General features: G+C 35.1%; 1 protein-coding gene and 1 long non-coding RNA gene across 3 annotated transcripts; one reads left to right on the forward strand and one right to left on the reverse strand.

Moving 5' to 3' along the window:
* Window positions 1-1,420: 1,420 nt before the first annotated feature.
* LOC110731884 (KH domain-containing protein At3g08620-like) lies at window positions 1,421-6,412 on the reverse strand. 2 transcript variants are annotated; one of them, XM_021911803.1, is made up of 7 exons: window positions 6,002-6,412; window positions 5,725-5,813; window positions 4,682-4,833; window positions 2,641-2,757; window positions 2,429-2,545; window positions 2,136-2,279; window positions 1,421-2,049 (listed from the first exon to the last, which is right to left on the reverse strand). In XM_021911803.1, the coding sequence occupies exons 1-7, from the start codon at window positions 6,085-6,087 to the stop codon at window positions 1,900-1,902; spliced, it is 855 nt and encodes a 284-aa protein (XP_021767495.1). In that variant the 5' UTR covers window positions 6,088-6,412; the 3' UTR covers window positions 1,421-1,899. The 2 variants fall into 2 exon arrangements, with proteins under 2 accessions (XP_021767495.1, XP_021767500.1); XM_021911808.1 differs by having other exon boundaries at window positions 1,421-2,046; window positions 6,002-6,405.
* A 2,685-nt stretch (window positions 6,413-9,097) lies between these two features.
* Window positions 9,098-13,939, forward strand: LOC110731894. Its single transcript, XR_002513369.1, has 3 exons — window positions 9,098-9,318; window positions 9,424-9,534; window positions 13,651-13,939. It is a non-coding gene; the product is annotated as an uncharacterized LOC110731894 (long non-coding RNA).
* Window positions 13,940-15,114: the final 1,175 nt, after the last annotated feature.

Consider the following 15,114-nt stretch of genomic DNA (forward strand, 5'->3'; position numbering starts at 1 on the left):
TTTCTGATAATTTTGCACATGGAAAATTATTTCTAAGGTTTATATTTTTTGGACCATAATTTTTGGGGCCAGAAGATGCTCGATTATATATTCAACACGAGGAAAACTAAAAACATTGTCATTGTGAGGATTTTTCGGCTTATAATGATAATCTTCGATTTATTTCAATTCCCGTCATACAACCTAAATGGGTGCAATTAGATAATCAAGTCATCAAATGTTACGGAGTATTATTGTATCTACAACCTAAATGGATTCAATTAGAAAATCAAGTTATTAAAAGTAACGGAGTATTATTATATATTATCATCCACAATGAGCCAATGCGATATGTTACTCTTTGTCTTTCCTCCTCCATAAATAAAAAATAAATATGAATTTAAAAAAAAAAAATAGTATATATAATCGTAGACATTTTGATAGCATGTTAAAAATTACTTGTCGGCAAAAGGAATTTTATAATTCGTAGTAAAAATATCTATTGAACCAAACCTTACAAGTAATTTGCTATTTACACCTCAATTCTTGAAAAAACTTAAATTAGTGAGGTGGTAAAGTATTAAACATTTAAACTCTTTACTTCTTTTGTCCCAAATTGAAGAGCATACAATTTTAAGCTCAACTAATACTCTCTCTAAAAAAAATTCTTATTTATAATTTTGCAACTCTTCAAAATTTGCTTAAATTATAAATTTATTATGAAAAAACAGGCATGTAAAGACTGTTCTAAGAATAAGAATACGTAATTAGAAAGATTAGTGGTCAAAGATGTACACAATCAAACAAGAAATACAGAAAGAACTTTTAGAGACGGAAAGAATATGTTATCAATGAACGTAGACAAACAACAAAATAAACAAAAGAGGTAGGTGGAGGGGGAAGGAGTGATAATGGTATACAGCCAATAGGGAAATAGATAGTTCCAACTTCCAACAGAAATAGTATGTGAATCCTGGGATTGGGAAGGTTGGTTTATGGTCGGCAACAAATAATGGCAATCCCCGCTGGTTTTATACTTGTGAAGCAGCCACAGCCACAACCCAGAGGTGATCCAGCTATTCCAGCTCACCCCATTTCCAACCAACATTTACATTTCTACTCACCCCATATCTTTATGGAATCCAATGGCCTAAAAAGCGATTTTACACTTTCAGATGCCCTACATTTTATTTCATGCAGATCAAACCCCGTTGTGGGATCAATATTCACCATTTACGCCAACTCACTAGCTTCCACCCTACGCTCTTAAACCACACTGCATACGAATGCTTAGCTTAAATTCTAACCACTACTCTCAGAACCTACCATAATCCATCGACAATTATGGCAACCCCCATTCATCTTCCGTGGGGACAATCATCGAGCCAACCATCTTACTCAAGCCACTCGTAACATAGCACACATAGAAGTACAACAATACCAATGCCCAAATGTGCAATATTCATACTTATATTTATATACCCACACTGTTCACGTTTGCTAACACATGAATAAATCCAATGAATATAATAGCTTACAACTTACAAGAACCTGACAGAATGCCAAAAAAACTTAACCCAAAAACACTATAATGACTTTTCCCTTTTTTTTTTCTTTTGGAAATAGTTTCTTTTGTTCTTCCTTTTTACCCTTTCCAAACTGTTTCTCCCAGAATAGAGATTAATTAAGATTAGAAAAAAAGAAAATAAAAACCTTAAGATGACAAATAGAATAGGAGAAGGGAGGAAAAACGACGGGAAATGACCCACCAATTAGCTCACCACGAACAACTGTTGCCCTATATGCAGCTGTTGTGCTCACTCTGACAGTCAGCACTTTTGGGAGGTGAGCCTTTTGACGTTGACGCGACGCAGACGCATAGCAGAGGCAGCTCCATGACTCAGACATACGGAATAATAATTAACGTCCTGTTTTAGCACGCTTCATCCCACTAGTATTGAATGGAGATACACTTCCACTTGGACCAGGACTGTCTTCTCTGAAATTCAAGTTCAGCATAGCAAGCTCCCTAAGTTGCTGCCTTTTGTAAAAGTCTTGTGATTCGTCCTGCTAATAAAAATTCCAATTAACCAAAATAAAAAGGCAAGAGACGCCAAACAATAAGAGTAGGTCTTAAAGGCATTGAAGTTGCATACCACAGGCTTCAGCAATTCTTCTAGAATTTCTTTAGCCTGGCGCAACTTTATGTCAACAATATTGGGAGCCATATCAGCCTCAATCAAAATGTGAAGCGGCTCATTCAGGTGTTCATAACCAGGTCTTCCTCGAAGCTTCTCTTCCTAGAATCATAAACCAAGAAAAACCACATCAGCTACAAGAATAAGGGACATAAACTTACAGGAATCAACAATTGATTCCAACTGATATTTATAAAACGATAACAAACAGTTCACAATGCAACATTGCACAGGATAGTAAAGATATTTACCTTGTCTGGATCCTTAATTGATCCTTTACCCCTAATGTACACACGACAACCAGTCGAAGCCTCAACACGTTTCAGAGAATTTCCTCTGGGTCCCAGAAGTCTACCAACAAAATTGAACTGGAAAAAAATAAGAAAACAAATGCATTAGCAGTCATCTCATTTGAGTATAAAGTCATACAAAATATAATGTACAAGTAGAAAATTATACTTACATTGGGATATGAATCTACTGGTATTTCCAGCCGCATTATTTTTTTCACGGTATATGAGCTAGGGCTCGCAGGTGCCCCTTGCCAGTCCATCGACATTCCAGGTGGACCACTCAGTCTCTGTTTGCAAACATCATGATTCATAGCATTAGCCAAAACTATGATGGTGAAGAAGGTAATGAGCTTGGAGCATCCAACAACAACAATACTCTAAAAACCCTCATAAGTATAGCAGGCAGGGGTTATAGGACAGATATAAAGTAGGCCAGTAGCCGTACTTCTGCAAAAGAAAGGCAGATATGCACGACATGGTATTTTAAATATTCATAAGAGTTGCAGACAGGTCTGTAACATATGATAGAACGGACAGATGGCAAAAAATCAGACTCCAGAGACACATAAGCTAATGTGTATAATCCTAAATTGCTTGAATCCAGCTCAAGTAACGGTAAATTTCTATCACAGTTCCACCAATTCACTCAATTAGTAAGGAAAATATCGCAATCTGTTTTCATATTCTGCCTCCTATTCTCTACTTGCATTCTGTTGATTCCTTTTCTCAACGCCTACTCAACAGTATATAGGTTTGAGACAGAAGGCACTAGATTTCCATCACAAAAATCTCTTAGAAAAGCCAAATCTGTATGGACATACAGTTCCATATATTCTTGGAAACCATGACTAGATTTATTTGATAAAAGCAATGGCTCAGACCGACTCCTACAGTATGATTTATAGACTGTAAGTTTGCAAGCCATAAAGCCAAGCACAGTGCTAATACTAGATGAAGGAAGATTTAAACCATTCTTCTGTTCCTCTCCTATTCAGGCATGGTCAAGGAGGAGAAAGATGCCCACAGGAGGTGACATGCTAATCTTAACCCTGACTGGCTATCTAGTGGTTATTACTGGAGCAGAGTTGAAATGCTGACCAGATGATGAACTATTCTTCTGAGTCAATTCAATCAGATGCCACCAGTAGATATCGGAGCCTAAATAAAAACTAACAATTTTCAAAAGACAATTCCACAAATCTCTTCAAACGTGAAGGGAGATGACTAAACTAGCAGAAGAAAAGAAGCAGCACGATCATCAACGTAATCATCAGGTCACTCTTCATGCAATCAAGGTACAGTAATATAATTTTCAGACATAAAGGAGAAACCTTTGGATTCCATGTTACTAGTGCAGTGCATAAAAGTGAATGGCATGCTGCATGCCAAGAAATATTTGTGAAAACATGAATACAGATCCAAGTCAAGACAGACCTAGAATCATTTGATGCAAGAATCCAATTCAACATCTCACAAGAGTCGTTCCAGGTGATCCTTTCTGTTTGACCAAGTGATGATAATCCTTATGAGCACAGTTGTTTATAAATATTCACTAAGAAACGGCAATCATGTAACAAGGACTCTAGGCTTAACCAGTTTAAGTATAATCGTAAGGAATTCTTCCGCTCTTCCGGCCTGTACATTAGAAGGTCTCCAACTCAGCTACAATGAAATACTTCCAATTAATTTTTTTGTCAAGACAACCAAAAATGAGACTCAAGATTATGACATCTCAGTTTTCTTATAGGAATATCAGTGTTCTTTCAATCTCGTGAATTTCATTTCAGCTCATCAAGTTAAGAGCATGAGCTCAGCCTCCCTCACATGATGATTGCAGATTTCCTCAAAACAAACAAAATCTACGACTTCCTAGTTCCAAGCAGTTTTTCTGCAATGTTGTATTAGGGCTACAGCTGTCACCACAAGTCAACTATATAAAAAAATTTAAAAGACGCGCTAGAGATGAGGAGCCCAGAGATACAGAAGATAGAACTGCTAGGATACACAATTGTTTGAATCCAACCAAAAAGTGCTACTTTTAACCCAGAGTAACGTCATGTTTTCATAAACAAAGACTACAGTGGAGATAATTTCATAACTATAGCTAGTTCTTCATCACACAGTCATCTAAACTGTAGATGTTAAATTGCTTTATATGTAGGGAAAAAGGAACACAAAGGTAGACAAGCAGGAAGACGTGGCAAATAATACCTCTTGTTGCAGGCCATTCCATCCACCATATCCACCTCCATGAATATTAGAAACTATATTTGCAGATGCCATAGGACTGGGGCTTCTATGTTGACGTCTATCAAAATCACCAAACCCTTGACTTGGCAACATACCAGAAACCCTCAAAATCTCTGCAGCCATCAATCAGTAAAGATGTTAGAATGAATGTATACGAAAGCACCAACTTAACCTATTTAACGAGTATAGTAATGAATTCAGAGCATCAAAATCAATGGCCAATGTAAGATCCTAATCCAATATCTCCTAGATATCAGACCATGAGGGAGTGGGACGGGTACTTGAAAACATAATCCATTAATTCCTATTAAAACTCCATTAAAATAAAGTAGTTGAGATTCAGAAAACCATATAGCATTGCAGTCCCTCAGGCAAACACCAATAATACAACTTTTAGCTACTTAAAAATTACGAAAAACCCGAAAGAGTGGCAATGTAAGGACACATGAATTAATGTCCAAGGAGATACAAATTGATGTAAATGAGACAAGTAATTGCGAGTGTAATGAGTGCTTTGATTTATGTTAAACTTGTGTACTTTTTTTTTTAAAAAAAAAAAAAAAAAAATAAAATAAAATTGTAGAAGACATGAGTGAATCAAGTGAAGAGCAAAAGCAGCAGAAAGAAATGTTAGGCAAAATGGAAAAAAAAAAAAAAAAAATCACATGTGGTCTGGAATGGTTGACACATCATAAAATAGTCAGAGTAAAAGTTACAGATTGAATTTTCCAGATTGATACCATACCAGTAATAACAAGCATCACACAAAAAAAGAAAAACTTTATTATCCTACCTGGCAAAAAACTTAAAATAAAACAGCTGGAAAATAGATAGTAGGTTAATGAAAAAAGTGGAAAAATGCAGTTGATTGAGATTCAAGGATCCCCAACACAAGTGGCGATGCCGATGCTTACTAGAATCAGATGACATGACACTTGGAAACGCAGTCATCTCGATAAAATAAAAATCAGATCCAAAAAAAAAAAAAAAAAAAAAGGAAGAACCTTGATTAAGGAGGCGGCTGCATATGGGGAGGACTTGCATGAAAGGACCCAATTTCTGATGTTCATTCAATAACTCCGTCAAGTACTGACTGCACCACCATGAATCACAACAACAACAACCACCGAGTAGAGTAGAGTTGAAGGCCAAGTCAATTTCAATAGTAATTAATAAAAACAATAATTGAAATAATATTTATCGGGTAAATTGAAAGTAGTAAGTAAATTAAGTAAGCAAGTAAGTAGGGTGTTAAAGGATAAATAAAAATAAAAGAAAGACCTATCATCAGAGGCAGCGGCGGCGCTTCTAATCTGAGGAGAGACTGCTCTTGCTGGGGAGAAGTTTGGATTGTAGAGTCCTGACATGATTTGTTGATTCAATTCAAATGATAAGAAGAAGCAAGTTTCGAGGCGGAGGAGAAGGTGGTGGTGGTGGTGGCGGCGGCGGTGATAGGGTGGGTGGAAGCACCCAGGAAGAATGAATTCCGACCGACCACTCGACGGTGGTGGTGGAGGTGGAGGTGATGATAGGGGGGCGGAGAGAGAAAGAGAAAGAGAAGAAGAGAAAAGGGGGAAGAGAGAGAAAGGGTGGAGGCTTTTTATGTTGGCAGAAGAAAAGGAGGAGACACAAAAGGGAATTAAAGGGTTTTTTTGTAATAGAAAGGAAACCACTCAACTCTTAACTCTACTCACCCCCAACCCAGCCCACCTACACTCTTTCTTTTTTTTTTTTTTTATTTATTAATTATCATCGGATCCGTAGCAGTAACAATAATATTCCGTAATACCAACTATTCATTTCAGAGTGGGGGAGGCCTCAAGTGGTTAGAGTTTTAATCTCGAAAATTGGAATCCATTCTCATTAAAAATACTATGTATGTACAATATAGTTTAAAACATCCAAAGTAAGTATTATGGGATGAAACAAGTAATAATGAAGATGAAAAATAAGGTGGTGGAACGTGGAAGACTGCAGAAACAGTGGACAAGCATCCTCCTCCCGATGCGCTCACTTTCCCCTTGATTTTTGCTGTTTTCGATTTCCCTTTTTTTTATATTATAATCTTCTCCTCTAAAGTTTGTGGAATAAATAAGCAGTCAAAAATAAATAAAAAGAAAGGGGTCTTCTCCCGTGATTAAATTATAGACAAAGAGTCTTCATTCAACCCTTTAGCTGTTGCTGCTGCTGTTGCAACTAAGCGCAACTGCTACGGAGTAAATATTGATTAGGTCAATCAGTCATCCTCTCTTCAACTTCATACGTCCACCCCCAGGGGCTTTCATTTAACCGTTTTTTACTGCCCATTACTTTACGGAATATATACTTTCACTATTTACGGCTAATAAAGACTTTGTTTAGTTCAACTTATTTTTACTTATTTTAGAAAAAATAAGTTTCAGATCAGATCATCGTTTTATATACAGTTTTTTAACGCTAAATATCTTTAATTACGTAATGAAAAAAATTTTACAAAAATATATTAATAAAATACACATTACTACGAATCTAACAAGACCCTACTTGATATGCTTCTTTATAAATTATCGTACACATAAGACTAAAGTTTGATCAAATTAGACAATTAGATCAGATAAGCAAAATAAGGTGAACTAAACATGTCCTAAATGTACACTTTTATATTTAACAATTAATGTATTCTCCATCCGTTTCGTATTAATCGTAACATTAGGGTGTTCACAAAGTTTAAGAAATTTTATAGGGTGGGGCCCAAAAGAGGATTTTTATTTATAATATAAAATATTGTTGGTAGGAGAGAAAATAATAATTAAAAAAAAAGTAGTATAAATGGGGTTGGTAGGAAAAGGAAATAATAAAATATTTGTGAAAGTGGGGTTAGGGGGAGAGTGAAATTATAAAATAATGGTGAGTCTTTTCCATATATAAAAATGTTGCAATTATTATGAAATGGATGTAAAAGAAAAATGTTGCAATTAATATGAAACGGAGGGAGTATTTGACAACTAGTATATGACCCGGACTTTACATTGAATTACTACTTTAAAACATAATGTTAGAAGAAAAAAAATGATTTAAAGAAAATTACTGAGGCTTTTCCTCTTTAATTATTTTCTCCAGGCAATTTGTTTTTGTATGCTTACAACTCATAGTATATATTTTATGTGTATGTGGAGAACATAAATTACTATTGGCTAAGATTGTAAGAAATGCGTGATCTTATATCCATGAGATTCAGTAGATTGTAAAATCAAACTAAATTTGATCCACCGGGAAATATTGCACTTTTTAACACGACGTTTCAACTCAGCAAGTAATTTTAATTTTAAAAACACAATTGAACTATACATGTTACAGAGTAAAAATCATGAATAGTTTTACTTTATTACTCCCTCCGTTCTTGAATAGTTGACACGTTTAACTTTTTTTAATTATTCATATGCTACAATACTAATTTTGACCATCGTTTTTTAACAACATATAAAAATAAATTTGATTATAAAATATATTGTTAAATAGATATATCTATCTTTTAAAAGTTTTGAAATAACTTTTATGAATACCGTTTGAACAAATATACCTTCTTAAATGTTTATTTTACTTATTTGCCTTCATTAATGTCAATTGTTTTTTTTTATAATTATCAAGAAAGCGTGTGAACATTTTTACCCTTGTTTGGGATAATAAGGATAATAATGTTGGAGCAGCATGGATTTTTCTAGATATGTGGTCGACCAGAGTCCTTGGTGGGTGTTCTCGTGCTTGCAAAGCTTCGACTGGCCTCCAGGCAGAATTGCAAGCTTGTGTGTGGGCTCTTCGGTATGCTTTGCAGAAGGGTTACGTTTGTATCTCCATTTATTCTGACTGTGCTGCCTTGGTGTCTACGTTGTGTGGTACTCGCTCGAATGATATCTCTTGTTTTTGGTTGCTTCAGGACATTCGGATGGCTCTTCTTGATTTCACTGCTTGCAAGATCCTAAAAGTTCCCCGAGATTGGGTTGCCCCAACCTACTAGTTGGCTATTAAAGCTCATCGGCGCCAGTTTCTATTTTGGTCCTTTTAGTTTTGTTTTTGTTTTTTTTTTTTGAAAGAAAGATAGGGAGCATTTTATTAAGTGATATCCACCTTCGCAAGAGTAAGCACTCCTTACGGGAAAGGTTCCAGAATTTCATACTCAAAAATATCGGGAGGACACGATCTAACAATTAAATGTGCCAATGCATTCCCACCCGCTCTTAAAATGACTACAAAAGAAATGCTCAAACAAAGACATAGAACTATGGACTTGATCAATGAACAGAAAAATATGGCTTTAAATACAACTATATATATATAAAAAAAAAATAAAAAAAAAAAATAAAAAAAAAAAAGAAAAAAAAAAAAAAGAAAAGAACGTATTGTAGTTAACGGGGATAAAAAAAAGAGGAAAAAGATTTAATAGAGACATCGGCAATTGAGGCAAGAAGAAGAAAGGAAAGAAGAGGAAGAAGAGAGAGAGAGAGAAATCGAAGATGGGACTGGTATGGCTAGAAGCTGCACTTCCACTTGGTATCATCGCCGGCATGCTCTGCATCATGGGCAATGCTCAGTATTACATCCACAAAGGCTTTCATGGCCGGGTCTCTCTCTTTCTCCTTTTTAGGGTTTTTTAGATCTACTCTTCTCATTCTTCCATCTTCTACAATTCTATCATTCTTTATCTGATTATTCATTTTTGGTCGCAGCCGAAGCACATTGGCAACGACTTGTGGGATGTCGCCATGGAAAGGAGGGATAAGAAGATCATGGAGATTTGCTCTGATACTCAAAATCACTAATTTACTCTCCTATTTCTGGTATGCTTTTTTCTTTTTCCCCCAGCAATTAGGGTTTTTGTTTCTTAATCATTTTTATTCTAATGGGTATTATTCATTTTCAATTCATTATCTAGTCAATTTTGTTTATTTTTGCCAAACATACGCATGGATGCCGTGGAAAATCTGTTGATGATTGCTCTTTGTTGTTGTTCATGGTTACGTTGTCCGTTGACATCTAATTGACTATGCTTCGTATTAGATTTGGGATATAAATGATGAACATATGCCTGTATTCTATCTATCTGCCGCTCTATTCTTAGTTCAACTTTAGTTTTTATTCAAACCATTCTCCAGCAATTCCATTTCATTTCTTGCTCAATTTCACACATACCGGGTTAGCGTAAGTGTGTTGAAAGCTGCAGATTTCGCTGTCCCTAGCCACACAATGCAATACTTGGATCTTCCCTTGAACCATTTAAATAAGATTTTCTCAACTAATCACTGAAAAGATTAATTTTGCTATGAAATATCTGGTGACGAAGATGATTTTGTGCCTTTTCCTCTTTCCTGCGTAATTAGCCCTCTGTTCATGATTTGTTATTCTTTTGCTGGTTGCTCTCAAAATTTTTGGGTTAGCTAGGGTTTTTTATATTTCACTTGGTTGAAGTGAGTTTAAGCAGATTCCATGCAACTATATAACCATCCCATTACTGTATAAGTATGGAATTTTCATAAGAGATTGAATTGTATTGTTTGATCATAAATTGATAACCAGCTAGAAGGAATTCAGAAAACGGTTTCCTTGTAAGCATTTCTCTGCACAGCCTTATTAGAATTTAGTAGTAGCAGCCAGTAAATAAATTACTTTTGGTGAATGATTTGTGAAAATTGAGTAGACCATGCCCCTTTTTGAATTCAACATAGACCGAAGAGTCATCTTACCTTCACAAGCTCCTCGAGATGTGACACAACTCTTTCCCTTGAGCATTAAATCCAAATATACTTTGATTGCTTTGCTTCTCTTCTATTTACCGTGAGATGCTTGTCTCAGGAAGAGTTTTAGTGAGCAGGAATTCTTTGACCAGGAGCACTACTCTCGAGTCTTGACGAATTTAGAAAATTTGGAAGACTTTTTGTCAAGCAAGTTGGTTATGAGTATCGAGGACAAAAGAGTCATACTTACATTCAAGTTTCCCCCAAAAGGCACAACTCTTACCCGAGGGATGTATAGAACCACAATTTTTCCTAGGATGCCATACTCTAATCACTTTGCTTTCTCTTCTAGGGTAGTAGCTTATGCTGTCTAACAATTTTGCTTATGCGGAATGGGTTTCTTTTTTTGAAGCAAATGTAAGACGACTCTCCATGAATTCTAACGTACAAATTTATGTACACATTTTGCTTATTTGAAGCCAATACGTGAGCATGTATTGCACCCATTATTCTTTTCCTTCATTTGATTTTTACATTTTCTTCTGCGTGACGTGGTTAAGGATGATTGAAGAGACCGAGGGAGTGTTCGGGGAAGGATTTCTTACCTAGTGTCCAATGCGGGCAAGGAAGACAAAATGAAGAGTTGTAGTAACATAGTGTGAGTGAATCATTGCATTTATGGGTGTTTCTTGACTACAAAATTTATGCTCTTTTGCTGGTTGATGAGCAGCTGACTATACTATTACTTAATTAGCAATATTATTAACTTGATTGTTATAAAGGGTGAAACCAGTGATATGCTATGTTACATGGATACGGGTATGAGTATAGTATTGGGCGTGGGTGTAGGGATTGAGTGTATGGTATGACCCTTTTGAATTATATGGATGGATATGATACAGGCTATGACATTTATAAAATAGGTAGCCTTACGATATGGAGATAATGGAGTATCTGGAAAACTGATAATTTTTTTTTTTTTTTTTTTTTAAATTACTTTATTTGTTCCGAATCAATATTCACATTGTCACGATTATTATTAGCAGGTGTGTATATAAAATAGCATTTTTAAAATAAGATAAAAGTTGTGCTTAGGATTAATATACTCCTTTTGTTCTTTTTGATCTTTTAACTTTCCATTAGTTGTGTTTCTTTTTGACCTTCCTACTTTTACCACCCTTCCTTACCCATCATATGGATGATGAGTCTACTTATACTATTTCACAATACTCATATATCTAAACAACTATCTTTCCTACCCAATGAGTCAAAAAAGGGACTCCCTTTCCACTAACTCTCTCATTTTCGTGGTACAATGGTGAAGGTGAATGACCAAATATTATCATCAACCTAAATCAAAGGGCTTTGCTTTCCACTCTCTCTCTTACACCATTGCACCAGCACCTTATTCCTCGTTTATATGTTGCCACCACTTTTCCTTGCTGCCTTCCACTACTGCCGCCCCCTTCACTAGCCGCCTCCCCACTGCTGGTGCCCCCTTCACCTAACGACCATTGCAGCCCTTTCTCTCTCCTTTTCCTTTTGTTTCATCACCGCCATTGAAGCTCAAATTCAAGGTTTTAATGGTCAAATTTGACCTTTTGAAGCCATAATTGAAGATAAAAAAAAGGTAATTTATCATTTTTAATATCTCTTTCTCTTATTTTTTTAAAAAAATTATTAGGGTTGTGGGTTATTGGATGGTATTTGGTTTTTTTTTGGTGGGTTTTTAAGGGGGTGGGGTGGGTTTTGAGAGGATGGGGGGTGGTTTTGGGTAGGGTGTGGCTGGTTTTGGATGGTAAAGGTGGTAATGGTAATTTTATTTAGTGAATTCTTTGAAATTGTAACCTCTGCTAACACTATGATTAGATAGGATTTGGGGGAAAAGGAAGAGAAGGGAAAGTGAGGGATACATTATCTCTTATTTGGATAAGACACCGGGCAAGTGATAGGAAAGGGGGGGATTCATTTACTTTTTCCTTTAAATTAACTGATTTCCTCCGTTGGAGAATTGGAAGGAAAATGAATGCTCACTCTTTCCCTCTTCCCTTTTTTTCCTTCCCTTCCCTTCCCTATCCCCATCACTATTGTTATCTAAATATAGTGTAATTTATGCCCTTCTGTGTATTATTGAGCTTTGTGTATCTGGGATCACACCTCTGTGAGTTGGGTTGTGTGTTCCAAGTAGCTTAATAAACATGGTCCAGATTGTTGTAGGCCACAACGCAGATTAACAAATTTGGTAATCCACCAATTAAATCACATGCTAGAGAAAATATTATAGTGAGATATAGGGTTTACATGGAAACACTAGACTTGCAAATTGAAGCATTGATAGACGAATATGAAGCGTATAGGCAAAAGGATTCTGGTTGTTGAATTGAATCTAATCCATTGAAATATATTAATGGTTGATTTTTTGTTATTTATTTTATTTTATTTTATTTTATTTTATGTTTTTTGCAAAATTAACGATGATTATTATTATTGGTATCGTTATTTTACTATTTTGGGGGCTATGTTTAGTATTGTAGACTTTCTGTTTTGTGGGCTATGTTTAGTATTGTAGACTTAAGATAGAACTTTGAAACTTGTTGGAAGTAGGCTAAATTGTATGGGAAATCTTTTGTTAGAAAATGGGTTACCTGTGGTTTAACATCTCTCTATCTCTGTCTACGTACCTTATTTGCACGCTTTATTCAAAGACTTGTACATATGCAATAAGGGAGAGTAACAAAAGGAATACAAAATGCAAATTTATTTTTGTATTATCCATCTATTCTTTGGTTTGTCATCATGTGTACGCTTCTGCTGTGTGAGATATTTGTGATAGGGGTTTCAACCTGCAGATGGCACAACAAATACTTTGACATGAGCCTTAAAAGATCTAACAATTTTTAATTCATAATTGTAATAATCTGTTAGAATGCAATGTGAAACGATGAGAGTGTAAACAGACTCGTACAAATATATGTAGATCTTTTTCTGCCTTTTGCCAACTCAATTTAGGCCTTGATTTGGAACGATTGGGTTGAAACTTCAAGCTTTTGTGTCTTGCCTGCTTTTCAACATTTTAATGTCCTGTGTTATTATGCTGCTTAGAAGGGGACACTAGGTTGCTATTCTCACATAGCTTGTCAAACCCATTCTTTGGTTCATGTATGGCTGAGCTTATAGCAGACAGTTTACTTATGTATATCTACTGTTGTTACATATCTGCAGGATGCTTTAGTTGGGGACTTGAAGCAATAAATTGAGCAGTCATGGTTTTGAAAAGCCAACCATGAGATTAGTATATTCACCAACAACTCCTGTCCTTACTACTGTTGTTTTTTCTTTGACGTATGTATGTATTGATCAGGCAAACTGGTGGAGAAACCAATTTGATATTTGAATATGTCAGCAAGAATTGTGTGCTTTAATTATTGTTTGGGCTTTCAAATTTCTTTGTTATCAAATCTGAGGTTTTTTTTTGGGTATGTTATATAATTGACAGATAAGTTTTCTCACATGAGAATCATTGTCGTGGAATTGGTTTCAACTTGGGAAAGTATGCTTGTTCTATTTTCTGTCGTAATAGCAGGTTTAATGCAGAAGCAATTGTAGTCTTGTGCCCTAGGAAATAACACGTTTGGCTAGTGCTTGCTTATTACAGTTTGATGCATCAGGCCTTCAACACTTTAGTCACGGTTCCTTACTCAAATTCATAAAAGTTGATCAGAATGTACATCTGTTTTATTCTAGTCGTGTGGGCAAACCATAAGTTAGAGCATGTTAAACTCTTGAAATGGCGACTTCCTTTCAGTCATGCCATGAATGAAAGTGACAGGGTTGATTGGAAGCAATCTCTTTATGTTTGGAGTAAGATTGTGTAATTTATATTTTGGCTTAAATGAAATCTTCTTTTAATATTAGTAGTCAAAACACAATGGGTCCTGGCTAGAAGCCAGTTAATGGTGTTCAGCATCGCTACATGTATTCAATTTCAACCATCAAAACAGTTTCATATTGATCATATAGTTACGGAGTACGAGTACTTATTATTTACATCAGCAAAATACTGTTTATGGCTAAAAACCAGTCATGCTATTTACCTTACTTTACATGGGAATACAATCAGTTTTTTATTTTGAAAGAGAGTGTGAAACGAAAGTTGAGGAAGATGAAGGATATGGTCCCTTGACTTGGAATAAGTTGTTCAGAGTTTTTAAATTATAAAGATAGAGCTGATCTTTGAAAATGATTTAATGACTAAGCTTTTTTCATAATTAGATATTATTTCTAAGAAATTAAATGTCATGTGCAGTACTATACTCTTATTAAATTCATCGATAGTTTCACATTTGACATTATTTGCTCACTAATTTTTAATGATAAATATTATCAAATGATATGTCATTAGATTTGTATTACTCGTATTTTATATCATTCAAATGTGAAATTTTCATAATTTTTTAGTTGCCTTAATAAAGATATTTTTAGCATAAATAAATATAAATAATTTTTCCTCCGTTTTTTTTATTGCATCATATGGGTTTTGGAGGCAAAATTTGGTAATGGAAAAAAGTAAGAGAGAGAAACGTAAAAATACAAAATTGTCCATGTAATATAAAGATAAAATAAAAAGTAATGGTATGTTGGGTATTTGCAGTGTGAACATAGATATTTTTTGTCCTAAAATGAAAG

Source organism: Chenopodium quinoa, unplaced genomic scaffold (genome assembly GCF_001683475.1).
Source record: "Chenopodium quinoa cultivar QQ74 unplaced genomic scaffold, ASM168347v1, whole genome shotgun sequence".
NCBI lineage: Eukaryota > Viridiplantae > Streptophyta > Magnoliopsida > Caryophyllales > Amaranthaceae > Chenopodium > Chenopodium quinoa.